Raw genomic sequence first — 25,665 nt, 5'->3', positions numbered from 1 at the left:
TTCCCCATCTATTTGCCATGAAGTGAAGTGCTGGGACCAGATGCCATGATCTTCATTTTTTGAATGTTGAGTTTTAAGCCAACTTTTTCACTCTCGTTTTTCACTTTCATCAAGAGGCTCTTTAATTTCTCTTCACTTTCAGCCATAAGGATGGTGTCATCTGCATATTTGAGGTTACTGATATTTCTCCCGGCAATCTTGATTCCAGCTTGTGCTTCATCCAGTCCAGCATTTTCAATGACATACTCTGCATAAAAGTTAAATAAGCAGGGTTATGATACACAGGCTTGACGTTCTCCTTTCACAATTTTGAATGAGTCCATTGTTCCGTGTCTGTTTATAAATGTTGCTTCTTGACCTGCATATAGGTTTCTCAGGAGGCAGGTAAGGTACTCTGGTATTTCCATGTCTTTAAGAATTTACCACAGTGTCTTGTCTGGAAATTCCCATCTTTGTTCTCAAGCGTGGTGGACACCTTTCTGGGACTGCGTTCCAGGCCTGCCATCTCTTCCCCTCTTTTCCACTTTATAAAAGTTCTGGGCTCTCATTCAGGTTGAAGTCAACCCTACTGGATGATATGGCAACTCTGTTTTTAGTTGAGGATGAGGTGGTTGGGTAGCATCGCCAAATCAGTGGACATGAGTTTGTGCAAACTCTGGGAGATAGTGAAGGATAGGGAACCCTGGCATGTTGCAGTCCCTGGGATCGCAGAGTTGGACACTACTGAGCAACTGAACAACAGCAACTTTGGTCTTTATCCTGATTATTACATTAAATGATATTTTGTTTCACCTCTTATATTGATTTCCTTCTATTTCATTGAGATTGAGATTCACATTCTGCATTAGCCCTTCTGTATGTGACTTGTGGCAAGTTACTTGATTTCCTCAGAGCATGTTTTCTCATTTTTAAAATGATTTACTTCATAGAGGTTTTGTGTAATTAAAGAAAATCTGTGCTTCATAGTAAACAGACTCCGAATAAAGAGAGTTTGCGTTTCATCCTTGGGAAACTATATCTTCCTGCTTTAAAGATTTATTTTCATTTTGCCTGTCTCAAACATATTTCTTTCAAATGATTTTTTGTCATTTAGTCCTGTACCCTTGGTGACCTCATCCATTCCCATTGCAAGGAGTTAGTTTTATGTTGCTAATCACAAGTATGTTCAATACATGTCTGATTACTCTGTATGCTTTTATACTTGGGGTTTTCTTTGATAATTAAAATCAGTATGATACAATTGAATCGATCATATTTTCATCCAAAACAGCTAATGCAAAGACATTAAGAGAAAAAAACTTGATATGTTTGAGTGAAGTAAAACTAATGCAGCAAGAGAGCAGTGGGAGATGAGTTGAGGTCTGAGAGGTGGCCTGGGCCACCTCATTTTTGGCTCTTTGGTGCTTCCTTACCACTTAAGTCTAGTTACTTAGAAAGTCTTGCCATCGGTATACCAGTCATTTTAAAATAGGCCTCCTTTGTCTAGATTCATCGTGGTAGACTAGGTCCTTATCAGCATGTACCTAGACTGTTAGAGTGTTCCCTGACTAGTAACCCTGACACAGGTCCTTTTCCCTAGTACTCCCTATTATCATGGCAGTTATTTTCACTAAACAAATCTAATGATACTGCTTCTGTGTTCAGCGTATCCTGGATTCCTTTTAAGTTGAAGTCCCTTCCTATCCTGACATACCCCTTTAGCTCATCGGTTCAGCCCTAATCTAATTCTCTGGGCCCCCTGGCTCACCCACTCCTAGGTGTTGGCATCCCTGACCTTTTCAGACTTCAGCAGGCTTTCCCCGGCTTTTCCAGTTTCCAAGCTTCTGTTGTATTCTTTGTTTCGCGCCCACGTGGTGTTCCTCTCCTCATGTGGCCGACTTCCCTTCCTGCTTCCCCATCCCTTGTTGAACTCTGATGTGGAGCTTCTCTGGAAATCTTCTGCCAGGAAGAATTAATCAGTTTTTGCTTTGCTTCTTGCCATGTTGTTCATACTCTTTAAAGCACTTGCTGTATTCTGTTATAGTTGTTAGGTAAGTTATCCGTTCCCTAAACACAGGAACCATGTCTTTTATGAGCTTTGTCATTAGGACATCTGTCAATGCTGAGGGAAAAAAATTGTGAGCTGCTGCATTTTAAAATATATGGTGTGAGGGATTTTTTCATTCCAAAAAAAGTTTTTAATCTGATTGTCTTTCATTGATGATACTGCTAGTTAACTAATATCATCAAAAAAAGAAAATCTAAAGCAGTTTTGATTGGAGGCCTTGTTGTTTGAAGTCAAGAACGTAGACTGTGTCATTCAGGGATAGTTTGGGAAGAAAGGGCTTCCCTTGGGGCTTCCCTGAGAGCTCAATTGGTAAAGAATCCACCTGCAGTGCATGAGACCCCGGTTCAATTCCTGGGATGGGAAGATCCGCTGGAGCAGGGATAAGCTACCCACTCAGGTATTCTTGGGCTTCCCTTGTGGCTCCTCTGGTAAAGAATGCGCCTGCAATGCGGGAGACCTGGGTTCGATCCCTGGGTTGAAAGATCCCTTAGAGAAGGGAAAGGCTAGCCACTGCAGTATTCTGGCCTGGAGAATTCCATGGACTGTATAGTGCACGGGGTCTCAAGGAGTCAGACACGACTGAGAGACTTTCATTTTCACTTTTGGAAGAAAACCCAGGGGGATTGTATTGATCAAGTTCAATTCAGTCGCTCAGTCGTGTCTGACTCTTTGATACCTCATGGACTGCAGCACGCCAGTCTTCCTTGTCCATCACCAATTCCTGGAATCTCACGTCCATTGCGTCAGTGATGCCATCCAACCATCTCATCCTGTGTTGTCCCCTTCTCCTCCTGCCTTCAATGTTTCACAGCATCGAGGTCTTTTCCAGTGAGTCGGTTCTTTGCATCTGGTGGCCAAAGGATTGGAGTTTCATCTTCAGCATCAGTCCTTCCAATGAATATTCAGGACTGATCTCCTTTAGCATGGACTGGTTGGATCTCCTTGCAGTCCAAGGGACTCTTAAAAGTCTTCTCCAACACCACAGTTCAAAAGCATCTTCTTCAGTGCTCAGCTTTCTTTATAGTCCAACTCTCACATCCATACATGACTACTGAAAAAACCATAGCTTTGACTAGACAGATCTTTGTTGGCAAAGTAATATCTCTGCTTTTTAATTTGCTGTCTAAGTTGGTCGTAACTTTTCTTCCAAGGAGCAAGCGTCACCATCTGCAGTGATTTTAGAGCGCAAAAAAATAAAGTCTCTCACTGTTTCCATTGTTTCCCCATTTATTTGCCATGAAGTTATGGGACCAAACACCATGATCTTAGTTTTCTGAATGTTGAGTTTTAAGCCAACTTTTACACTCTCCTCTTTCACTTTCATAGAGAGGCTCTTTGGTTCTTCTTTGCTTTCTGCCATAAGGGTGGTGTCATCTGCATGTCTGAGGTGATTGATATTTCTCCCAACAGTCTTGATTCCAGCTTGTGCTTCATCTAGTCTGGCATTTCTCATGATGTACTCTGCATATAAGTTAAATAAGCAGGGTGACAATAGACAGCCTTGACATACTCCTTTCCCAATTTGAAACCAGTCTGTTGTTCCATGTCCAGTTCTAACTGTTGCTTCTTCACCTGCATACAGATTTCTCAAGAGGCAGACCAGGTGGTCTGGTATTCCCATCTCTTTCAGAATTTTCCACAGTTTGTTGTGATCCACACAGTCAGAGGCTTTGGCATAGTCAATAAAGCAGAAGTAGATGTTTTTCTTGAACTCTCTTGCTTTTTCAATGATCCAGTGGATGTTGGCAGTTTAATCTCTGGTTCCTCTGCCTTTTCTCAATCCAACTTGATCATCTGGAAGTTCATGATTCATCTGTTGAAGCCTGGCTTGGAGAATTTTCAGCATTATTTTGCTAGCCTGTGAGATGAGTGCAGTTGTGCAGTAGTTTGAGCATTCTTTGGCATTGCCTTTCTTTGGGATTGGAATGAAAACGGACCTTTTCCAGTCTTGTGGCCATTGCTGAGTTTCCAAATTTGCTGGCATATTGAGTGCAGCACTTTCACAGCATCATCTTTTAGGATTTGAAATAGCTTAACTAGAATTCCATCATCTCCGCTAGCTTTGTTGGTAGTGATGCTTCCTAAGGCCCTCTTGACTTTGCATTCTAGGATGTCTGGCTCTAGGTGAATGATCACACCCATCGTGGTTATCTGGGTCGTGAAGATCTTTTTTGTACAGTTATTCTGTGTATTCTAGCCACCTCTTCTTAGTATCTTCTGCTTCTGTTTGGTCCATACTGTTTCTGTCCTTTATTGTGCCCATCTTTGCATGAAATGTTCCCTTGGTTTCTCTGATTTTCTTGAAGAGATCTCTAGTCTTTCTCATTCTATTGTTTTTCTCTTTCTCTTTGCACTGGGGAAGACTTTCTTATCTCTCCTTGGTATTTTGGTCAGCATTCACATGCGTGTATCTTTCCTTTTCTCCTTTGCCTTTTGCCTCTCTTCTTTTGATTGTGTTGATAGTGTCACAAACAAGCAGCTCTGTGAATAGTGCAGTGGTTAAGTTTCTCCCTGTTAAGTGGAGTGATACGTTTTTCTCCAGAGTAAACTGGACTGATTGAGATGAAGTTTGCCAACCTCATTAGCTTCGTATTTTTGCTTTTCTCTGTTTTTCTGTCACTGTTGTCAGAAATTCTTGGTGTGTTCTTTGGGGTAGGGCTAGAGCTATGTGATCCCTAAAATGAGTTTTGTCCTTAACTGCCTGATATTATTGAAGTATAAGGGAATTGTTATTTACTAGTGCAGATAGGGGAAACAGCCAGTGTTGTGGTGAGACAGAAAGTTCCCCTGAGGCACTGGTAGCAGCGAGCTGGTTGGTAGGTGACTCAGCTGTTTCCTAAACCTGCCTCATGTGAGTGTGTGCGTGATGTCTGTTTATTATCAGCAGAATAAGTGCTAGGGGAGTCACATTACATGGCAGGGGCAATGTTTATTTAACCAGCTCAGTGATGGTGTAAAAATAACTTGTAGGGAATTTTCATGTAGTATCCTTAAAAAAATCATAATAGAGTCACACCAATGAGTGTTTTGCATTATAGATAACTGAATATTGTAGTTGGCCAGTACTATTTCACTTCTTTAAGTCTAAAGATCAAAACTTTGATATTTAAATAAAAGGTTAGGGAAAGAAGATAAACTTCTAATTGTCCAGAAAATAATTCTGCACAGTTACATTTTCGCTTGTTTTATGAATATACACTCATTTTGGGTGCTTCAGGGCCATCATTGATGTGTTCGTGTTCTAATTTTTTATATAGGAACTGTTCCTTTTTCTGAAGTTAAAAAACAAGTGCTTTTCTGACATAGGAACAGTAATGATGTGTATTTGCTGGATTTCTTTAATATTATGATATTAGTAGTTTTACTCTGATTTTCTTGAGTTGCTTACCTTGTACTCAGGATTTGCACCACTGGTTACTGTAATTGAGTCTTTCAGTGTGTGAAATGTGATTATTATTACCCTGTGTACCTATTTATATGCATGGCTCTGAAAGAGAAAGCCCTTGGAAGCCTGAACATATCTAGTAATCATAATCTGCTCATTTGTCTGGGAAGCAATGAGTCACCATGATTTATTCTTTTTGACATTTGGAATGTTTGTCTTCGAAGTGCAGCATGTGAACTTGAGTCAGATTATTTCAAAAGGGAAATGGATTCATTAAGAAGAAATAAGTGCCAGCATTCTGTTTACAGTAATGTTTATGTACGAATATTTGATTAGGTCTAGTAGTCCATAGGATTATATTGCTTACACAGTGCTTTATACTACATATAAAGTGGGAAATACACAGCTTTTTATAGTGGATGAATCAAGTAAATTGTGAATTAAACAATTATTGTACTGTTTTAATCTTTAATTCTGTGTTTCAGAGATATTAAGCAAGCATGAGAAGATTTGTTTTTATTATGAATATTTACTGGGATTTCTATTTTAGCATCCTTTTAGTTGGTGTAGTCGTTAGGAATTTAATGTACCTAAAATGGTATTTTGATATACATACCTTCTAATTAAGTCCATATAAATGGAGCCTGACTTGAACACCATCTGAAAGTAATTCCAGCAATTGAATTGGCTATTTGTTATTGTATATAAGTGAAAAATTGGTTGTTTCTCAGTATTAATGTTATCTGGGCCTGAAAACCTAAGGTTCAGCCATGGTGTTTGTGCATGTTCTGAAAAACAAATAAAAAATGATTTCAAGCCAACTTACATATTATTCCACAGGAAATAAATTGTGATTTGGGAAAAGGGAAAGTGGTTCTCCAGTCCTTGTAAGATGGGTGGTGGCAACAGGCCTATGAACCCTTACTGAACCCTGAATGACATGAATGAACAGTGTTTTCTCTTTTGTAATTGAGGAATTATTTCTGTTTTCTGTTGTACTGTTTATTGAAGATGTCCAGTGGAGTAGGGGGAATTTTGTTTTATTTTCAGTTAATACCTCTCTATGACATGGTTATATGTATACTCTGCCTGGGTCTCATTCTCTGTGTTTCTCTCCTTTCTTGGAAATAAATGATAAGACCTTGGGCTTTCCCATCACTGAAATGTATAAAAGTCATTGTGTTTTGTGCAGACTGTTAAATGATGATTTCAAATCTGTATAAGGTGATTTCTTTTATAACTAGCTACTGTTCATGAGTTTTGGGTGGATTACAGTGCCATATCAAGTTATCAATGTTCAGAGAGGTCTATTTGATCAAGTATCGCTTATAATTCAACAAGATACAAATAAGCAAGTATATTTAAGTATATGTGGAGAGATTCATAATAGACAACTAATTGATGATGTTGAATATATGCTGTTGAAACAAACTTGTTTGTGATTAGACTTTGTGATGTTTTTTGATAATTATATTTTTAAAAAATTGTGTTAATGTTAAATACATAGAATATTTGCTATCTCAACTATTTAAAAGTGTACAGTTCAAGGTATTACTTAGATCCACATATTTGTGCAATATCAGTACCATCTATCTCGAGAACTCCTTTATCTTGTACACCTGGAACTCTGTACCAATTAAATTATAGCCACCAAGTCCCCCTCCCCCTCCCACTGGGCAGCAGTTGTTCCATTTTCTGTCTTTAAATCTGACTAGTTTAAGTACCTCAAAATGAAATCAGTTCGGTTCAGTTCAGTCGCTCAGTCGTGTCCCCAATGAATCGCAGCACGCCAGGCCTCCCTGTCCATCACCAACTCCCGGAGTTCACTCAGACTCATGTCCATTGAGTTGGTGTTGCCATCCAGCCAGCTCATCCTCTGTCGTCCCCTTCTCCTCCTGCCCCTAATCCCTCCGAGCATCAGAGTCTTTTCCAATGAGTCAACTCTTCGCATGAGGTGGCCAAAGTACTGGAGTTTCTTCCAAAGAACACTCAGGGTTCCAGCCCTTGGGTCTGTGGGCTCCATGGTAGAGATAATTCTGATCTCCAAGAGGACTCATGCCAAGGGCCATCTTCCAGGACTGCTGCTGCCAGCGCCCCATCCCTGTGGTGAGCCCTTGCTGACCTGTGCCTCCACCGGAGACCCTCCAGCACTAGCAGGTAGATCTGGTTCAGTCTCAGTGATGTTACTGTTCCCTTCTCCTGGGTCTTGGTACATAGAATATTGTGTTTGTGCCCTCCAAGACTGAAGTCTGTGTTTTCCCCAGTCCTCTGGAAGTCCTGTAATCAAATCCCACTGGTCTTCAAGGTCAGATTTCCTGGGAATTCCCAGACCGTTTGTCAGATCCTCAGGCTAGGAAGCCTGACATGGGGCTCAGAACCTTCATAACAGTGGGATAATTTCTTTGGAATTATTGTTTTCCAGTTTGTAGGTCACCCCCCAACTGGTATGGAATTTGGATTTATTGTGATTACAACCCTCCTGCCGTCTCACTGCAGCTTCTTGTCTTGGACGTGGGGTATCTTTTTTGTTGGGTTCCAGCAGCTTCCTGTTGATGGTTATTCAACAGCTAGTTGCAATTTTGGTGTTCTCGCAGGAGGAGAAGAACATGTTTTCTTCTTTCCACCATCTTGAACCAGAAGCCGTTAAATTTCCCTTTTAGTGCAGTTTTGCTGCGTCCCATAAATTTAGATTTGTTGTCTTTTCATTTTCTTTTGTCTCAAGATATTTTCTAATTTCCTCTGTGAGTTCTTCTTTGACTCACTGGCTATTGAAGACTGTACTGTTTAAATTTCACATCTTTGTTATTTTCTATCTGCTATTGATTTCTACTTTCATTCCATTGTGATCAGAAAATGTAGGTTAAAAAACCCATTGAAAGTTATCTTGTGATCAAGCATGCGTGGTGTCATGGAGAATAGTCCGTGTGCACTTAGGGAAGCCTGTCCTGCTGTGTCGTATCACAGCAGTGCTCGTGTCTTTTAGATTCAGTCGGTCTGCCGTTTGTTTCAGTCCTCCATTTTTCTTAATTGATTAATGTAGTTACGTTTGGCTGTGCTGGTCTTGATTGCTGTGCACCAGATCTTCTGCCTTTGCGGCGAGTGGCAGCTGTTCTTTGTCTTGGTGTACAGGTTTCTCACTGCCACAGCTTCTCTGGTTGAGGTGCCCGGCTTAGGCTCACTGGCGTTACTAGTTGCCATACGCGGGTTGGGTGCTTCGTGACATATGGGAGATTCTTGGACTAGGGGTCGAACCCATGTTCCCTGCAATTGCAGGGAGACTTTTAACCACTGGACCACCAGGCAGGTCCCAAGTTGGTTCTATTTATTGATTCTCCCCTCCCTCCCAACTCAGGTTCTTTTATCCATTATTGAAAAGGAGGCTTTGAAGTCTCCTACTTTTATTGTAGAACTATTTTTTCCCTTTAATTCTGTCAGGGGGTGCTTTAGAATTTCTGATCTTGAGTATATGTTTATAGGTGCTATATGTTGGTTAATTGACATTTTCTTTTTATATAATGCCCTTGTCTCTTGTGACAGTGTTTTACTTAAGGGGTGTTTTGGCTGATATTAGTATAGCTATCCCTGCCCCCTTTTGGTTACTTTGCATGGAATATCTTTTTCCTTCTTTTAGTTTCAGTCTGTGGGTTTTAAGGTCCAAAGTGAATCTTTTGTAGACAGTATGTCATTGAACCTTAATTTTTAGAAATCCATTCTGCCAACTTTTCTTTCAGTTCCACGAGTTTGATCTGTGCTGTGCTTGGCCGTGCAGTCGTGTCCTACTCTTTGTGACCCCGTGGAGTGTAGCCCTCTGTCCATGGGGATTCTTGAGGCAAGAATACTGGAGTTGTTTGCCATGCCCTCCTCCAGGGGATCTTCCCAACCCAGGGATTAAACCCAGGAGTTTAATCTATTTGTGTTTAACTTAATTAAACACATAGAGAACGACTCACAGTTGCCATTTTGTTTTTTTTCCCACATGACTTAGAGCTCTTTTTTGTTGGTGGTGGTGTTAAGTCATTTATTCCTTTATTACCTTGCTTTTCATTTAATTTTATGTAGTGATATGTTTTAATTCCCTTCTCATTTCCTTTCGTATATATTCTACAAATATTTTCTTTTTAGCCACAGTGGGGAGTACGTGTAACATCCTACAGTTGTAACATTTCTATTTTAAGCTAATAACTACTTAACTTCAATTACTTGCAAATAGTTCTTTACACCTGTGCCTCCTCCCACTTTATCATATTGGTGTCACAGATTGCGTCATTATATATTATGTATCCATTAGCATATCTTTATAATTTCTTCTATGTTTTTAAGTCCTATAAAGTAATCATAAGTGGAGTTATGAGTCAAAATGAAAATAATAAAGGTTTTTTTTTAATATGCCCATTTATTTCTCTTTACTGGAGAATTTCTTAGTTCTATACGGCTTCTTGTTATTTTTTTGTGTACCTTTGTTTCCAGTATAAAGACTCTCTTTAACATTTCTTGCAGGGAAAGTCTTGTGAGAATGAACTCCCTCAGGTTTTATCTGGAAATTTCTCCCTCATGTTTGAAGGACACTTTTGTGCAATATAGAATTCTTATTTAGAAGGTGTTTTTTTCTTTCCCCCTAAGAGTTTGATTATAATATATTTCACTTAGACTTCACTGAGTCTCTTTTATTTGTATGTCCTTGTCTTTCCTCAAATTTGGGACATTTTCAGCCATGATTTTTTCAAATAAACCCTCTACCCCTACTGTCTTCTCTATAATGCATATATTAGTTTTTTGATTGGATCCCTTATTGTAAGTTCCTTAGGCTATATTTACTTTTTTTCATTATATTTAAAATTTTTCTTCTCAGTGTTGATATAATTTCAGAGCTTTTTTCCTCAAGGTCACCAGTTCTTTCTTCTGCCTCTTTGAATCTGCTGTTGAATTTCTCAAGTGAATTTTAAAAAGCGCATTGTATTTTTCTATTCCAGAGATTGTAAACTTGTTTTTACAGTTTTTATTTCTTTGTTAATATCCTCATTTTGTTTGTATATTGTTTTCCTAATTTCCTTTAGGTTTCTGTGTTTTCCTGTAGTTAAGTGAGCATATTCAAGACAGTTGTTTTAACGTCTTTGTCAAGTAACTCCAAAGTCTGTCTCTCTTTAAGGTCAATTTCTAGAGATTTCTTGTGTTCCTTTGAATGTGCCATGTTTCCCTATTCATTTATATGCCTTGTAATCTTCTGTTGAAAACTGGCTTCTTGCAGGGGAAGACCCTCAGCTGTCGGCCCAGTAAAGGCTCAAGGTCTTCTCAGGCGTTCTCTGTGCACACATCTTCTCTGGGTGTTCGGTTCTCCCTAGTCCTGAAGTATACACGGCTCCTTCTGATGTTGTGGTTTGTCAGTCTGACCCTGCCTTCTTCTGAGGGCCTTAAGTGTTCTGTTTCTGTTGTGTCCTTCTGTATCACCTCTTGCCCAGGTGCCTGCAGGTCTGAGTGTCCTTCATGTATTCAGCAGGTGCCACTCCTTTCAGCAACCCAGACTTATACCCATGCCATGCCACTGTCCCTGTCAGTGCTCTGAATCAGGAGACAGAAGCCAGCCCCCTCAGGCCAGCTCCAGGCAAGCCAGAATGGTGCAAGCCAGTTAAGCCCTTTTCTTTCTGTCTTAAAGGAGGAGCTGGGAATTGGATATCTTCCTCCAGATTGTGCCAGACCAGGTAAGGGTTGAGGCAGGGAGAAACAGAGAAAAACACCACTATATTTCATCTTCCTTTGAATGTGGTTATGTGGAGCTCAGTGTTCCTGGAAGCAGTATGGATGGAAATTATTTTAGGTTCACAGTAAACCACATTAATGTGGAAAAGTTTAGTTTTGAGGAAGAAACTTCAGGATAGGGAAGCAATATGCATGTTTAACATTTTATTTGCAAGAAGTAAAGGAAGATCCCTTTCTGTTCTAGCATTTATCTGAGTCAGTGTTCTCAAACTTTCTGGTTCAAGACTTCTTTATACACTTAAATAAAAATTTTTGGGTTTCTCAATATTTTTTGTCTTATGTTTGTTAATATTATATTAAAAATTAAAAGTGAGGAATTTTCAAATAAACCTAGTTTGTAAGCATGAATAATGTATTTTTATGAAAAAATGTTTTCCAAAAGAAAGTTGATGAGCAGGATTGTATTATTCAAAGCTTTGCAGATTTTTAAGTGCCTGGCTTAGTAGAAGTTAACTGCAATTGTGTCTGCGTCTGCCCTCAATCTGTTACATATAGTGTTATTTCAGTTGAAGTCTGTGAGGACTTCACAGGCCTGTGATTGGGAAAGGGAGGCAGGCATACTTTATACAGCTTTCTCAGAACCTGAAAGCGGTAGTTTCTTAAATGTTAGTTGCAATATGGAATCTGATTCATATTAGTGAACTTCCAGTGCTCTGTTACGTTAAAATCTGTTAGTCAATCTTGCACTTGAGTTGATTATTTAGTTTGTGTGTTTTGTATATGATTGTGTATGGGTCATTTGAAAAATATTGCTTGACTGAGTTATGTAGATATTTTACATATTATTTATTATACAATATTAAAAAAAAAACCACATTCTCATCTGGAAAATCTGCATGTAGGGAATGTGCTGACAATTACACAGTTTCTAAAATTTAAATTTTCATTTGAAAGGTTGAATTTTATCATTGGTAACAAGTACTTTAAATGTTCTTTGTGACAAGCTCACTTTGTTCTTTTTCAATAAAATGTCTGTCACGTATCAAAGTCTAGGTAAGTGTAGTTCGTCTGTTATTATTCTTTCAAGTGAAAAATGGCACTACTTTGAAAAAGCACCTAATTCAACTTGTAACTTAAACAGTCTTATAAATACTTTTTCTTGATACAACCATCTAACCCCAGTATACTGTGAAAGTGTTTTGTTCTCTCATTGGTCACACAGTATATTAAAAAGACAGCTTCTAAAACTTCCTTCCTTGCTTCCTTACATTTTTATGACATCTCTATATGACCAAGTTATAGACACAGAGAATAGGTTAGTGGTTGCTAAGGGTTATGTGCATGAGAGTTGAAGGAAGGAAGGAAAGAGGGTTCCTGTGGCTACTGTAGGGTAATGCAAAGGATCTTTGTGAAGAATCTTTTCTGTATTGTAACTACAGCAGGGATTATAGAAACTATAAATGTGATAAAATTGCTGAGAACTAAATATACACAAAAACTGGGTGCGTGTAAAACTGGTGAAATTCTAAATGATTAAAATGTGTATGAATAAAATTTAAGTAAACCAATGGTTATAGAGTTTCAGTTCATCACAGAAATTTCTGTTTACACTGGTTGTGTAGCTCTCAGGAAGACAATTCATTGGCTGTTGAAGGTGCTTGGAAGCATTGTGGGTGCCAACATGGTCAGAGTGCTGGTCTAGTCTTCAAGGTATTATCTTTACTTCTCTGGCCAGATTTAGATGTCACACGTTTATTTGATAGAAGAGTTTCTCACTATTTATATCCTATAATAGCAAATTAATGAAAATGAAGAAACACATCTTGCATATATTTATGCCTATAGTGTTACTCACTCAGCCGTGTCTGACTCTTTGTGACCCAATGGTCTATAAACTTCCAGGTTCCTCTGTCCATGGAATTCTCTAGGCAGGAATAGTGGAGTGGGATGGCTAGCCATCCCCTTCTCCAGGGGGACTTCCTGACCTAGGGATTGAAACCAGGTCTCCAGCATTGCTGGCGTGTTCTTGACTGTCTGAGCCACCAGGGAAGCCAATTAATGCATGTATGTTATATATGTATACAAGTAGTTATAAATCAATTTGTTAAAACAAAGAGAACTTTTTATAACAATGGCTGAAGTGACTTAGCAGCAGCAGATCGTCTTTTTTTCAGATTTTAAAAGTAATATCCCTAAGATGATAGAAATAGATTTGCTTCTAGTACCATTAAAGTGTCACAGTATACATTCTAACATTTTTAGTCAGTCTGAAATTTTTTTAGTATCATGAGTTGAGGGTATGTATCTACCTTTCTCTCAGATGATTATCTAGTTATCCCAACACAATGTATAAAGTAATTTTGACATTTCCCTAGTGCTTTGAAATGCTACCAGTACATTCTGTCTATATATGTGCATATTTGAACATTCTCTCTAAATATCATTCTTTCCATATCATCAAATGCCCCTTGTATCATTTTTAATGACTACAAAGGAACATACTCTATGATTGAGTAAATACTTTGTACTGCAAGGAGATCCAACCAGTCCATTCTAAAGGAGATCAGTCCTGGGTGTTCTTTGGAAGGAATTATGCTGAAGCTGAAACTCCAGTACTTTGGCCACCTCATGCGAAGAGTTGACTCATTGGAAAAGACTCTGATGCTGAGAGGGATGGGGGCAGGAGGAGAAGGGGACGACCGAGGATGAGATGGCTGGATGGCATCACTGACTCGATGGATGTGAGTCTGAATGAACTCTGGAAGTTGGTGATGGACAGTGAGGCCTGGCGTGCTGTGATTCATGGGGTTGCAAAGAGTCGGACACGACTGAGCAACTGAACTGAACTGAACAGCATATCTGTCTGTCTGTCGATTAAATTGTGAATTTCTTGAAGCTTATAAAACTTGAAGCCATATTATTGGCCACATTTAGGCACAGCATAGTCTTTTCTTTGTATTAAATTTCCATAAATCTTTTTGATTTAGTTTTCATTGTGATTTCTGAGAAGATATTTCAGTTGTTTTCCAAAAATATTTAAAGAAGTGCACAAAATGTAGACATTGTATTGAATTTTCGAGATGGCTTATACTGTTCCTATCACATGAAGGGAAAACTGAAAAACAGAGGTTACCTTCAGTGGGTTTTTATTGTAAAAGTAGCCAATTCTTCTGATTCATGAAAAAAGAAAAGTACATACAGGCATGCCATAGAAACATTGTGGATTTGATTCCAGAATGCTGCAATAAAGCAAATGTTGCAGTGATGCAAGCCACACAGAGTTTTTGGCTTCCCAGTCCATATAAAAGGTATGTTAACACTATATTGTAGTCCATTGAGTGCATTTCAGGTCGCTCAGTCGTGTCCAGCTTTTTGTGACCCCATGGACCACAGCATGCCAGGCCTCCCTGTCCATCACCAACTCCCGGAGTTTACCCAAACCCTTGTCCATTGAGTCGGTGATGGCATCCAACCTTCTCATCCTCTGTCGTTCCCTTCTCCTCCTGCCTTCAGTCTTTCCCAGCATTGGGGTCTTTTCAAATGAGTCAGCTGTTCGCATCAGGTGGCCAAAGTATTGGAGTTTCAGCTTCAACATCACTCCTTCCAGTGAAAACTCTGGACTGATCTCCTGTAGGGTGGACTGGTTGGATCTCCTTGCAGTCCAAGGGACTCTCAAGAGTCTCCTCCAACACCACAGTTCAAAAGCATCAATTCTTTGGTGCTCAGCTTTCTTTATAGTCCAGCTGTCACATCCATACATGACTAGTCCATAGTGTGTAATAATAACATTATGTCTAAAAAAAAAAAAGTCAATGTACATACTTTAATTAAAAAATATAGTTCATCCTGGAACAACTTTGGAGACCAGGACACACTACAGATTCTAAAATCCATAGATGCTCCAGTCCCATAACGGGAACTTTGTATCCTTTGTTCGACCTCTTCGGATTCAGCCAACCAGATTGTGTAGTACTGTAGTCTTTACTTACTTGCCCCAGTTTTATTAACATATAATTGACAGCATTGTATCAGTACTGTGTACAGCATAATGACTTGACTATACACGAGGCACTGTAGTATTTAATGAAAAACACACACACGTAATTGGACCCACACAGACTGTTGTACTTTATTGAAAGCTTTTATCTGAGCCATCAGAAAGTCATAATCTTTTTATTGATGGATCTTGCTTTAAGGTTGATGGCTGCTGACCGATTACGGTGCTGGTTGCTGAAATTAGAGGTGGCTGTGGCAGTTTTTCAAAATAAGACAACATTGATGTTTGCCGCTCAGTCGACTCCTGTAGCATGCCATGCTGCTGGATAGCATTTTACCCACAGTAGACCATTTTCCTTTCAAAATGTGCTCCCAATTCATCATCTCACTTTTTGCAATATTCTAAATCCTTTAATTGTCATTTCAGCAATCTTCCCTGATCTTTACCAGGACTAGAGTCTATCTCAAGAAACCCTTTCTCTGCTCAGCCGTAGGAAGCAGTTCTTCATCTGTCAGTTTCATCACAAGATTGCAGCAAGTCCATCAGATCTCCAGGCTCCACTTCTAATTCTAGTTCTCCTACATTTCCTTTCACATGGGCAGTGACTCCTCTGTTGAACTCTCGAACCCCTCAAGGTCATCCACGAAGGTTGGAATCAACTTTTTTCAAACTCCTGTTGTTGTTATTATTGTTAATATGTTGACCTCTTCCCATCATTCATGAAGATTCTTCATGGCACCCAGGATAATGAATCCTTTCCAGAAGGTTTTCAGTTTACTTTGCCCAGATCCAGCAGAGGAATCACTGTCTGTGGCAGCTAAATATTCTTAAGAAATGTATTTGTTAAATAGTAAGACTTGAAAGTCACAATTACCCTGTGAGTCATGGGCTGCAGAACGGATGTTACGTTAGTAAGCATGAAAACATCATAAATCTTGTTTATCTCCTTCAGAGCTCTTGGATGACCAGGTGCATTGTTAACATGCTGTAATATTTTGAAAGGCATCTTTTTCCTGAGCATTAGATCTCAAGAGTGGGCTTAAAATATTCAGTAAACAGTGTTGTCCAGAGATGTGCTATCCAGGCTTTGTTGTTCTGTGTATGGAGCTCAAGCAGAGTATATATAGCAGAATTCTTAAGGCCCTAGAATTTTCAGAGTGGTGAAACAAGCAGGGACTTCAGACGCATCAACCCTTGACAGGAGAGTCAGGCTGTCCTTGGAAAGCAGGCATTGAACATCCTCCTCTCTAGTTGTGCACCGCCTAGACGGCATCTTCTTCCACTGGAAGGCTATTTTCGTCTACACTGAAAATCTGCAGTTCATTCCTTACCTTAGCTCGATATTATAGGTAAGTTGCTGTAGCTTCCACATCAGCACGTGTGGCTTCACCTTGTATTTGTATGTTATGGAGACAGCTGCTTTTCTAAAACCTCATGAACCAGCCCCCTCTGCTACCTTCATACCTTCCTCCTCCAAATTCTTCACCTCTCTCAGTCTTCATAGAACTTAAGAGAGTTTGGACCTTGTTCTGGGTTAGGTTTTGGCTTAAAGGAATGTTGTGACCAGACTTATTTCCAGACCACTAAAATCCTCTCCACATCAGCAAGAACGCAGTTTTGTTTTCTTACCATTCATGTAGCTAATGAAATAGTAGATATAATTTCATTCAAGAACTAAGTTTTCTTTTGCATTTACAGCCTAACTGGCGCAAGAAGCCAGACTTTCACATTAATCTCGGCTTTTGACATGCTTTCTTCACTAAGCATCATTTCTAGTTTTTGACTTAAAATGAGAAAATGGGACTCTTCCTTTCAATTGACTACTTGGTGGCCATTGCAGGGTTATTCCTTAGCCTGATTTCAGTACTGTTGGGTCTCGGAATAGGGAGGCCCAAGGAGAGGAAGAGAAAAGGGGAACAGCTTGTCAGTGGAACTGTTGGAATACACACAGCACATGTGGATTAAGTTTGGTGACTTACATGGGCACAATCCATGCTGCCCCACAACAATTGCAATAGTGACGTCAAAGATCACTGATCACAAGTAACCGTAGCAAATATAATAATAGTAATGAAAAAGTTTAAAATATGCCGAGAATTAATTACCGGAATATGACACAGACACATGAAATGAGCAAGTGATCCTGGGAAAATAGAGCTGATAATCATGTTTGTATGGTGCAGGGAGCCATTATTCAGTATCTTGTAATAACCTGTAATAAAAAGAACTCTGAAAAATAATTACGTGTAGATATATATAACTGAATCACCTGAAAACTAATACAGCGTTGTAAGTCAGCTATATTTGAAATAAAAAAAAGATTGACATGCTTAATGTTGGATTCCTGCAAACCTTTAATTTGTAAAAATCACAGTATCTGTGAAGTGAAATAATGTGAAGCACAATAAAATCAGCTGTGCTTTTGATACACGGTATATAAAATAAAACCTACAGTTTGTATCATATATCCCTCTTTCAGTAACATTTCTGTGAAATAGCAATTTTAAGTGTGTTACATATCTTCCCAAGACATCTTTTTAAGTATCCTGTTTGTATATATGGAATAATACTGTACAAACAGGGTTTTGTGTTCTATGTTACATGGAATTCATTCTCAAATTTCTGTCTTTAATTGTCCCAGTTACTGTTTTTTAAATAGTTATTATTCTTAAGGGTTATATATGCAGTACAAAGTGTGTTTTGATTAGCTTGTCTTCCTTCACTGGCATTTCCTTAACAGATTGTCAGTTACCACCATTTCCTATTTTTTGTTAGTACGTGCAGTTAATAAAAATGATTAATTTAGGAGCTTTCATTGACACTTGAAAATAGTAATGAAAATGAGACTATGTCTGTACCTCTTGTAAACTTCTACAATGAACTGGATTGCCATGTAAATATAAAGTATTCATGTACACATCCTTGGAGAAGTAAATCTTTGTGATAACTTTGAAGGTATTTGAAATGGAAAAGTATAAGTAAAATCTGTGGTGACTGTGCTATCTAGGTTGGTCATAACTTTCCTTCCAAGGAATAAGCGTCTTTTAATTTCATGGCTGCAATATACCACTAACTATACATTGAAAGTAAAGTAGTGTTCCCCACCTTATCTGCAGGTTCACTTTCTGAGGCATCAGTTAACTGTAGTCAACCAGTCTGAAATAAATTATTCATCAGTTTTAAATTTCTCACCATTCTGAGTTTTGTGATGAAATTGCTTCTCATTAGAGACTTAAGATAAATTCTAAAAAGATTGCACTGATTCTGAATTGCTGGATATTGTGATAAAATTAGGTCTTTAAAAACAGAGCTGTAAACCACATGAATGAACACTTTTCTAAACTCTTAAACTCTTTGGAATTAAGTTACCCATGCCATATTTACTCACAGTATGATACTGTTCTTGTCATTCCTTGACAGACCCCTTATCCCTCTGGACAGAATGCAGGTCCAACCACGTTGGTCTATCCTCAAGCTCCTCAGACAATGAATTCACAACCTCAAACCCGTTCTCCGGTAAGTATGTAGAAGGTTGTTCTAGAAAATGTTCTCCACCTAAGTTTGTGTTTGTTGTAGCTTAGGTTCTTTTGGTTCATATTTTTATTTGATTTTAGAAATTTATTACAAAGACAATTTTAAAAATTATTATTACTGTTATTACTGGATAGCATTGCATTTTCAGACCTTTTCTATGGGAATTATTTAAATTTATTAAGAAAAGAACAAATGGAGCCTTTTCCCTTTTTTTTTTTTTCCTTTTACTTTTCTGTGTCATTCAAGTTCTGGTTGCGTTCAAGTTCACTTCATTTCAGCTCTTGAGTTTTTGTTTGTACCGTTCAAAATTCAGGAGACGTGTAAAGCATGGTTTTGAAAATAAATTACATTTCATTAATTGGACTCTGACATTCCAGTGCCTAGGGAAGTACAACTTTTGAATCAGTATTACTAGATCAGTTCTAACTATTTGACTGTGTGGACATATGCATGACTTACACCAATGGTGTATTTATTTCTTCAGATGGTAAATAAATTGTCATAGAAATATAAATGCTGTCATCCTCTTTGCTCATCTTTTACATGGATTGCAATAAGTATGGCAAAGACAGAGAATTCACTCAAGGTTCATCCTCTGTTTCACAACAGTGTGCAGTGGCTTCAGCAGTCCTTTCCTGAGAATGGTGTTTCCTGCCCTGCATGATGAGCGTTTGCTAGTAGACGCTTCTATAACATCTCATTGTCTCTCACGCCCCTACTTGTATCTCCGCTCTGTGTTTTCCTCAGAGTACAGGGATCTTCTTTTGGTTCTCCACCTTTGCTTTTTTGCCTGTAGTACAGGACTATTTCATTGCATTAGCTTCTGTTCATTTGATTTTATGCATGAATTTAGGAATATTGAAGTAGATGACATAATTCCTCAAAGAACTGCAAGGTCATAGACTTCTCCAAGATGTAATCTCTCTTTTATCCTCTTCCTACCTTCCTTTCCCTGTTGCCCTCTTCTTCAATCCCTTTTCTTAGATCCTGGTTCTCCCCCGGGGGTGGAGGAACCATTCTAAAGAGGTGGGACTTTGGTCCTAGTTGCTTGTTTGCTTGTCTGGTTTTTTTTTGTTTGTTTGTTTACTTTTTTGCTGCAATGGTCAACAAGATGTCTGATGCAAGTTTTGTTCTGAGAGTGGTTTGGGAATGTGGACACTTGACCACTTGGAGTGGGCCTTGAGATCTCGCCAGATTACTTTAGATAGGCCCCAGTTCTAATCACTAAACATGGAACATTATGGTAAGCTGTTATTGCAAAGAATTCTGTGGCCTTTTTAACCCCTCTACGCCTTGTATAATTATTGGGGAAGAAAAGAATGTACATGGTTAGAACTGGCGCAAAACCTGACTGAAGAGCTGCCTCTCTAAACCAGTTTTCTTGACAGCCCAGCAGAACAGTGCCAATACATTGCACAGACAACTGGAAGAGGAGGAAGGTTTTGGAACAGACTCCCGTTTACAGGTCCTTGGCTGGAAGAGGCTGGATAAAATACTGCATTGTAAGCAATATAACAAACTGTACTTCTTGCAGGCAGTGGTGCCTCCGGCACGCATTATTTTTGACCACATCCATTTCTTGGCTGATGAACACAAGTGCGTTGATTGCATCCTCTCTGAAAGCCTACCCTGGCGTGGCAGTTTTTGCCAGGCATTATGGGGAAAAGAATAACAAATTGGGTGGGTCTTCTCTATTGGGAATTAGACAGGAGTAATTTGGGGTTTAGAGGGATATCCCTTTGAGATGAATTTGATTTTAAGAGATTAAATTTCTTTTTAAAAGGCTTCTTTTTCCCTGTTTCATTTTATAATTGGTTATCAAAGGGAAAACTGTCTATAGTTGTCAGCCATTTTCTGTGGTCATAAACTGTCTTCAGATACTATCCTCTATGCAATTTTTGCCATCTGCTCTGCTAGTGACCATTACCACCCCATTACTAAAAACCACACACATAACATTCCATCACATACCCCAAAACAAGTGCAAGACTAGCAGACCCTGCACTACTCTTGCTTGTTGTTTTGGGTCCAGTTTTCTTTATTTCGTTTGTGTTGGTGCTGGGAGGGTGAATTTGGGTTTGGAATTTGGCAGGATTGCATTTTCTTCTCACATCCCAAGTTGCCATAGTCCAGTCTCATCCATCCCACAGCTACCCCAACTGGTGAGGAGAGGTAAGCTGTTGCACTCAGGAAGGGACTTTTCCCATGGCTTTGTAGAGCAGCTAAAGCTTACTCCATTCTATTTCTGCATTAATGGGCCATTGGCAATTGCACAGTTTAGGCTTTTCTGTTCTTCCCTGGACAGCTGCCTTTGCAATCCAACTGGCTTCAAGTGGCCCCCCTCCCTCCTTGAGGTGATCTTTGTGCCTGTATTTCTGCTTGATACTTGTATATTGTTGGCAGTTTTGTTTAAAAGTAAAAAAAAAAAAAAATTGAAAAACTATCTATCTGTTCCATTTTCTGGTTGTATTGGAACTATTTTAACTGTAATTTATTGTTTAATAGCCTCCAAAATAGTGAAGTCATTGAATGCCTAATGGGGGGAGGGGGACAGTTTGGCTTTTGCAATAACCTGTAACCATTGGTTATTTTTATATTCTGTGGTGCTAAGTGCCAAAGGTACATCAAGAAATATTGGTCATGCTCAGTTACCAACTGTGCCCAGATGAGTGAGTGGGTGAGAGGGAGTGTGGGTGGTGGTAACATTGGATCTGAGTTCACAGAAGGCTGCTTTCCTTAGTATCTACAGTCCTTACCATCTTAAAAACCCCTCCTAGAAAAAAGAAGCAAAAGGTTTTATTTTTAATATAAGCCAGCAGCAATTACAGTTTGTTCTGTTGCTTACAGTTACCTGTAGGATTAAGACTATTATCATTACAAATGAAAAACTCAATAGCCAATGGTGACTAGTGCAAAATAGACTAGGGTACTTTCCCACTAACTTTTATTTTTTTAATATTTGTATAATTTTATAAGGTACAAGGTATAAGGCTCATAGGAAGTTCCCTTTTGACTGGAATATTCCAAATATATAAAGTTTCAGTTTTATTGTAGAGCCTTAAAAATGGGGCCTTTCTGTGGAACAGTGATAAGACAGGTACTACTGTACTAAGGTTAATTTTTTAACATGGCCCGTCTCTCCCATTTCCTTCAAAAGTGTCATGAAGAAACATCACACTCCCACCCTCTGTGTGAATACCACATGGGTAATATTACCTGTTCTTGAAACTTGATGTCCATAGTTAGAGGTATGATCTGTTTTCTTTGCATAGTTGGAAAACTGAAAATATAAGACTTCAGTTTCTTTGAAGAGAAAATGTTTTGCAAGAAATCTTGCTGCCATTATCATCATTCTGAAAAACTACTTTACATGGTTTTTAGCAAGAATAATGGCTGGCTAACATGCCCTGATCCTATAAGGCATGCAGAGCTTGTTAAGTTATACTGAATAATTTCAAAATGTGTTAAAACAGTTTTCATTACTTGAGCAATAGGTAACATTTTAGCTTCTAAGGTAAATTCTTGATTAGAGCTGTCTTCACGCATCTCCTACATTGTGGCATGTGACCTACTGCAATTTCTTGAAAATTTTTAATATTCAATAGTGACAGTTGAGGAAATAATTCTGGTAACTTAAATTCTGAGCCCAGGGACTTGTTTCTTAGTTCATCCTCAGTCTTGCTCACCCATAGTAACGCGCTAACGGAAGGAAGGCTCTATTGGAAATTAAACAACTGAAAGAAGACACATATTTTAGCTCCTTAAATGTTTTAAATAAAACCCTTGAGTGGTTTGCATTCAAAACGGCTTACTAAATATTTTCTTTTAACTGTTAAAGAGAATGGTTAACATTTCAGTAGTTAACGTGTAGTTAGCCAGTAGGTGCCTGAATAATTTTTCTTTTCTTTTTAGTAAAATCACATTGAAAGTCTGATTTTGCTCTGATGAGTTATTTGATCCTAGAGATTTTGTATTTAAAAATTTTATGGGTGAAAAAGCTTTTTCCTCCATTCTAAGTTAGGGAAAGTAAGAGTTGGAATATATATATATTATCCTCTTTCAAATGCTCTGTGGTTTACCTAAAAAGTTTTGTTTTCTTTGGTTTTTGTTCTCGATATCAGATAGCAGCAGGTACAAGTATGCAGTCTTGTGCTGTTGTGTCTACATAGTAATTGAGAGATTTGACTTCTTTTATTCTTTTTTTTCTTCTTGAGCTTATAAGAGTACCACTTTGACTAATCATGTTAAAAGATGGTGTTCTTTACCTCTGCTTTGATATGCCTGGTATTAAACTTTACTAGTTCATCGAATTTAAATATATATAATTATATATTTACATTTATATATTATAAATATATATTTATTTATATGTTTATATATTTATAATATATATGATAAATTTTAGTCTTTAACTCCAAGAAACGAAGATAGTGAAATTTCCATTTCATATGTGAGATACCTGTTTAACTTAAATAAATTTGAACTCTGTCCTATTACATTCTTTATTTTCTGCTGGACATTATAATTACCTCCTTGGCTATTTCTTGTAATGGGAAAGCATTTCTCATTCCCTCCAGTTTTATCAGTTGCATAAGCATAGTTGACTTTTCATATGTTTGTCTTAATATAACCACTTAGTGTTTCAAACTTTCTTTTGTTTTATTTTAGGGTTTTAAAAAAATTCCTATCAGAGAAGCACTCTTATGTGCATAACAGCTTAGCTGTTTCTCTCCCAGCTGATAAATGGCAAACTATTTCTGATAGAGGTGTTAACCTGTTGAATCTTCTCAGTACCTGTCTGTCACTGTCCTGCAGCAAAGCTTTGACTGTTTGTGTTTTTTTTTCTTCTTGTGGGTTTTATTTCTTTCAGCATATTGTGTGAAATTTTGGTTTTTTGTTGTGGTGTTTCTGACTCTTTGTGCCTTTCCTTTTGTGTTTGTTTTCCCTCCTTTTCTCAGTTTGCAGCGGGGCCTCGACCTGCCCATCATCAGGTACTGTACCCTTGCCCCTTCACTATTACCCTGAACTAATAGGTGGGGGCTTTAGTAGTTTCTGACTCTTAGAATGCTGCCATTCCATGGACCCACTCAAGCTACTCTTCAGGAGTGGCTTCAGGACTTCCCTGGTGGTCCAGTGGTTCAGACTGCACTTCCCATACAGAGGGTGCAGGTTCCATCCCTGATTGGAGGACCAAGATCCTACATACCTTGTGGGTTGACCCCCACCCCCCAAAAAAGAGTAGTTTTGCTCTGATTTAATACAGTTCTCTTTATTTTTCACTGATTTCATAGCATTTTGTTATTAGCAAACCAATTTTCTTCTTTTTACAACACAGTTTAATAATAAAGAGTTTCTTTACTTTCCAAAAAAAAAAAAAAATTGCTCTGAATTTATAGAGAACTTTGAAAGTATTTAGTATATTAAGCCCTTACAGATTTTGTGGATATCTGCAGCAAGTTTAAATTTAACTGAATGGAATAGGCAACATTCTAAGAGTTTTCTGTTAACTAACTTTCTGATGTAACTTGTATTGATGTGTATATAATAGTACTAGTATTTCTAAAACCACTTAATCTCAGTTACTAACGTAGACCTAATAAATTGATAAACAATAATATACATTCATTTGCTGCATAGTTATCTTTATTTTTAGCAAATATAGAAAATTGATACCTTATTTATTTTTAAGCCTATTCTTTTAAATGAAGTTATTATATAAATTAAAATTTCAAAAAATGTGTGTGCAGACACTAGTTTATTTAGCAGGAATATACTAGAGGGAATGGTTTGAGAGAAAGAAAAAGACTTACAGGGTTTTTCTCCGAAGTATTCTGCAACATTTTCTCATTTTATGGTGGAAAGAGCCTAGGTTCTTCTAAATTCTAAATCTGATAGATCTACTGTGTAACCGGCTGAGTTAAGCAGTTCTTTTTCTTAGCCTCAGTTTCCTTGTGTGTAAAGTGGGGATAAATACCCTTTACATTAGAGATAATATATGTAAGTCATCTGACATAAAATAAGCAGCCAGTAAGTGTTAGCTGTTTAATATTGCCATGCAACTTAGTATGGTTTGATAAAATGAAAGAAATATTAGCAGTGTTTACCTATGGTATCATATTGGATGTCACTTAATTGAAACCTTTAATTGTCTAGCAGTGATTTAATAAAAGGCTCTACTTCTCAAAATACGGTTTTCCAATCTAGATGATGTAAAAACCAAATAAATTCTGAGGTGTTAAAAAAGATATTTTGCAGGAGAACTCAGAGGTGGTTGTATGAAATGGATGGCAGTTCTTTGGAATTGATAAAGAAATAAAACTTGGGCTAGTTTTTACTTGATAAAGATAGCATTGTTGAAGTGCTTTAAGAGCTTGGAATTCAATGTCAGCTGGACCTCGGTTTATAGCTTGGTGGTCTTGGGTAAAGTGCTTACTGCTCTCAGGCTCCGTTTTCTCATCTACAAAACGGGGATAGTAACAGTACCCTCTTTGGAATAATGCGAAGATATGTGAGATAATAGAAATAACATGATCAGTGGAGTGTTTGGCATATACTACGAATCTGGTGGAGAAGATTACTAATTATGAAAAAAGATAACGTCTTAGGTTAAAAAAGATTGATTATACATTTTTAAAAAAACAGCAAATCTACTCAAGAGCCATAGAGTCAAGGTTTACATTTTAATCAGGGATAAAGCCAGAAATTCCTGACAGAGAGAAAGCTGAAAGATCTCTGTTGAAGACGCAGAGTGAAAAAACTAGTGACTCAGCAAAAAAGTTTCTGAGCTCCTTGATACAAGGCTGAGTGTTTCTGTTACTTGAGTTCAGTTGCAGTGGTCCTCAAATTGGGATGTTTAAGCCTTTATATATTGTCAGCTTTGGGAAAATCTAGTTCTTAAAAACTTTCTTCTGAGTCTAGAAGCTTGTGATGCATTTTATCTTTTTAAAATATTTTAACAACCAAGCAAAACTTTTAAGAAATCTTTCTGAGAAAAAGTGAATTTATTTC

At 38.1% G+C, this 25,665-nt stretch overlaps 1 protein-coding gene across 16 annotated transcripts in view; it reads left to right on the top strand.

Annotated features, from left to right (window-relative positions):
• Positions 1 to 25,665, top strand: part of EIF4G3 (eukaryotic translation initiation factor 4 gamma 3) — a 348,214-nt gene that overhangs the window by 153,755 nt on the left and 168,794 nt on the right. For 4 of the 16 annotated variants that reach the window (XM_040229492.1, XM_040229491.1, XM_040229489.1 and 1 more), the window contains 3 exons: positions 18,544 to 18,639; positions 20,046 to 20,159; positions 23,616 to 23,648. In XM_040229492.1, the coding sequence (XP_040085426.1) occupies positions 18,610 to 18,639; positions 20,046 to 20,159; positions 23,616 to 23,648 (177 nt within the window). In that variant the 5' untranslated portion in view covers positions 18,544 to 18,609. Of the gene's footprint in view, positions 1 to 18,543; positions 18,640 to 19,641; positions 19,684 to 20,045; positions 20,160 to 23,615; positions 23,649 to 25,665 lie in introns of those variants that run through there. The other 12 variants (XM_040229503.1, XM_040229501.1, XM_040229500.1 and 9 more) reach the window with 6 other exon arrangements.

The sequence above is a fragment of the Oryx dammah genome, unplaced genomic scaffold (assembly GCF_014754425.2).
Source record: "Oryx dammah isolate SB20612 unplaced genomic scaffold, SCBI_Odam_1.1 HiC_scaffold_27, whole genome shotgun sequence".
NCBI lineage: Eukaryota > Metazoa > Chordata > Mammalia > Artiodactyla > Bovidae > Oryx > Oryx dammah.
This window is presented reverse-complemented; position numbering and strand designations above follow the sequence as displayed.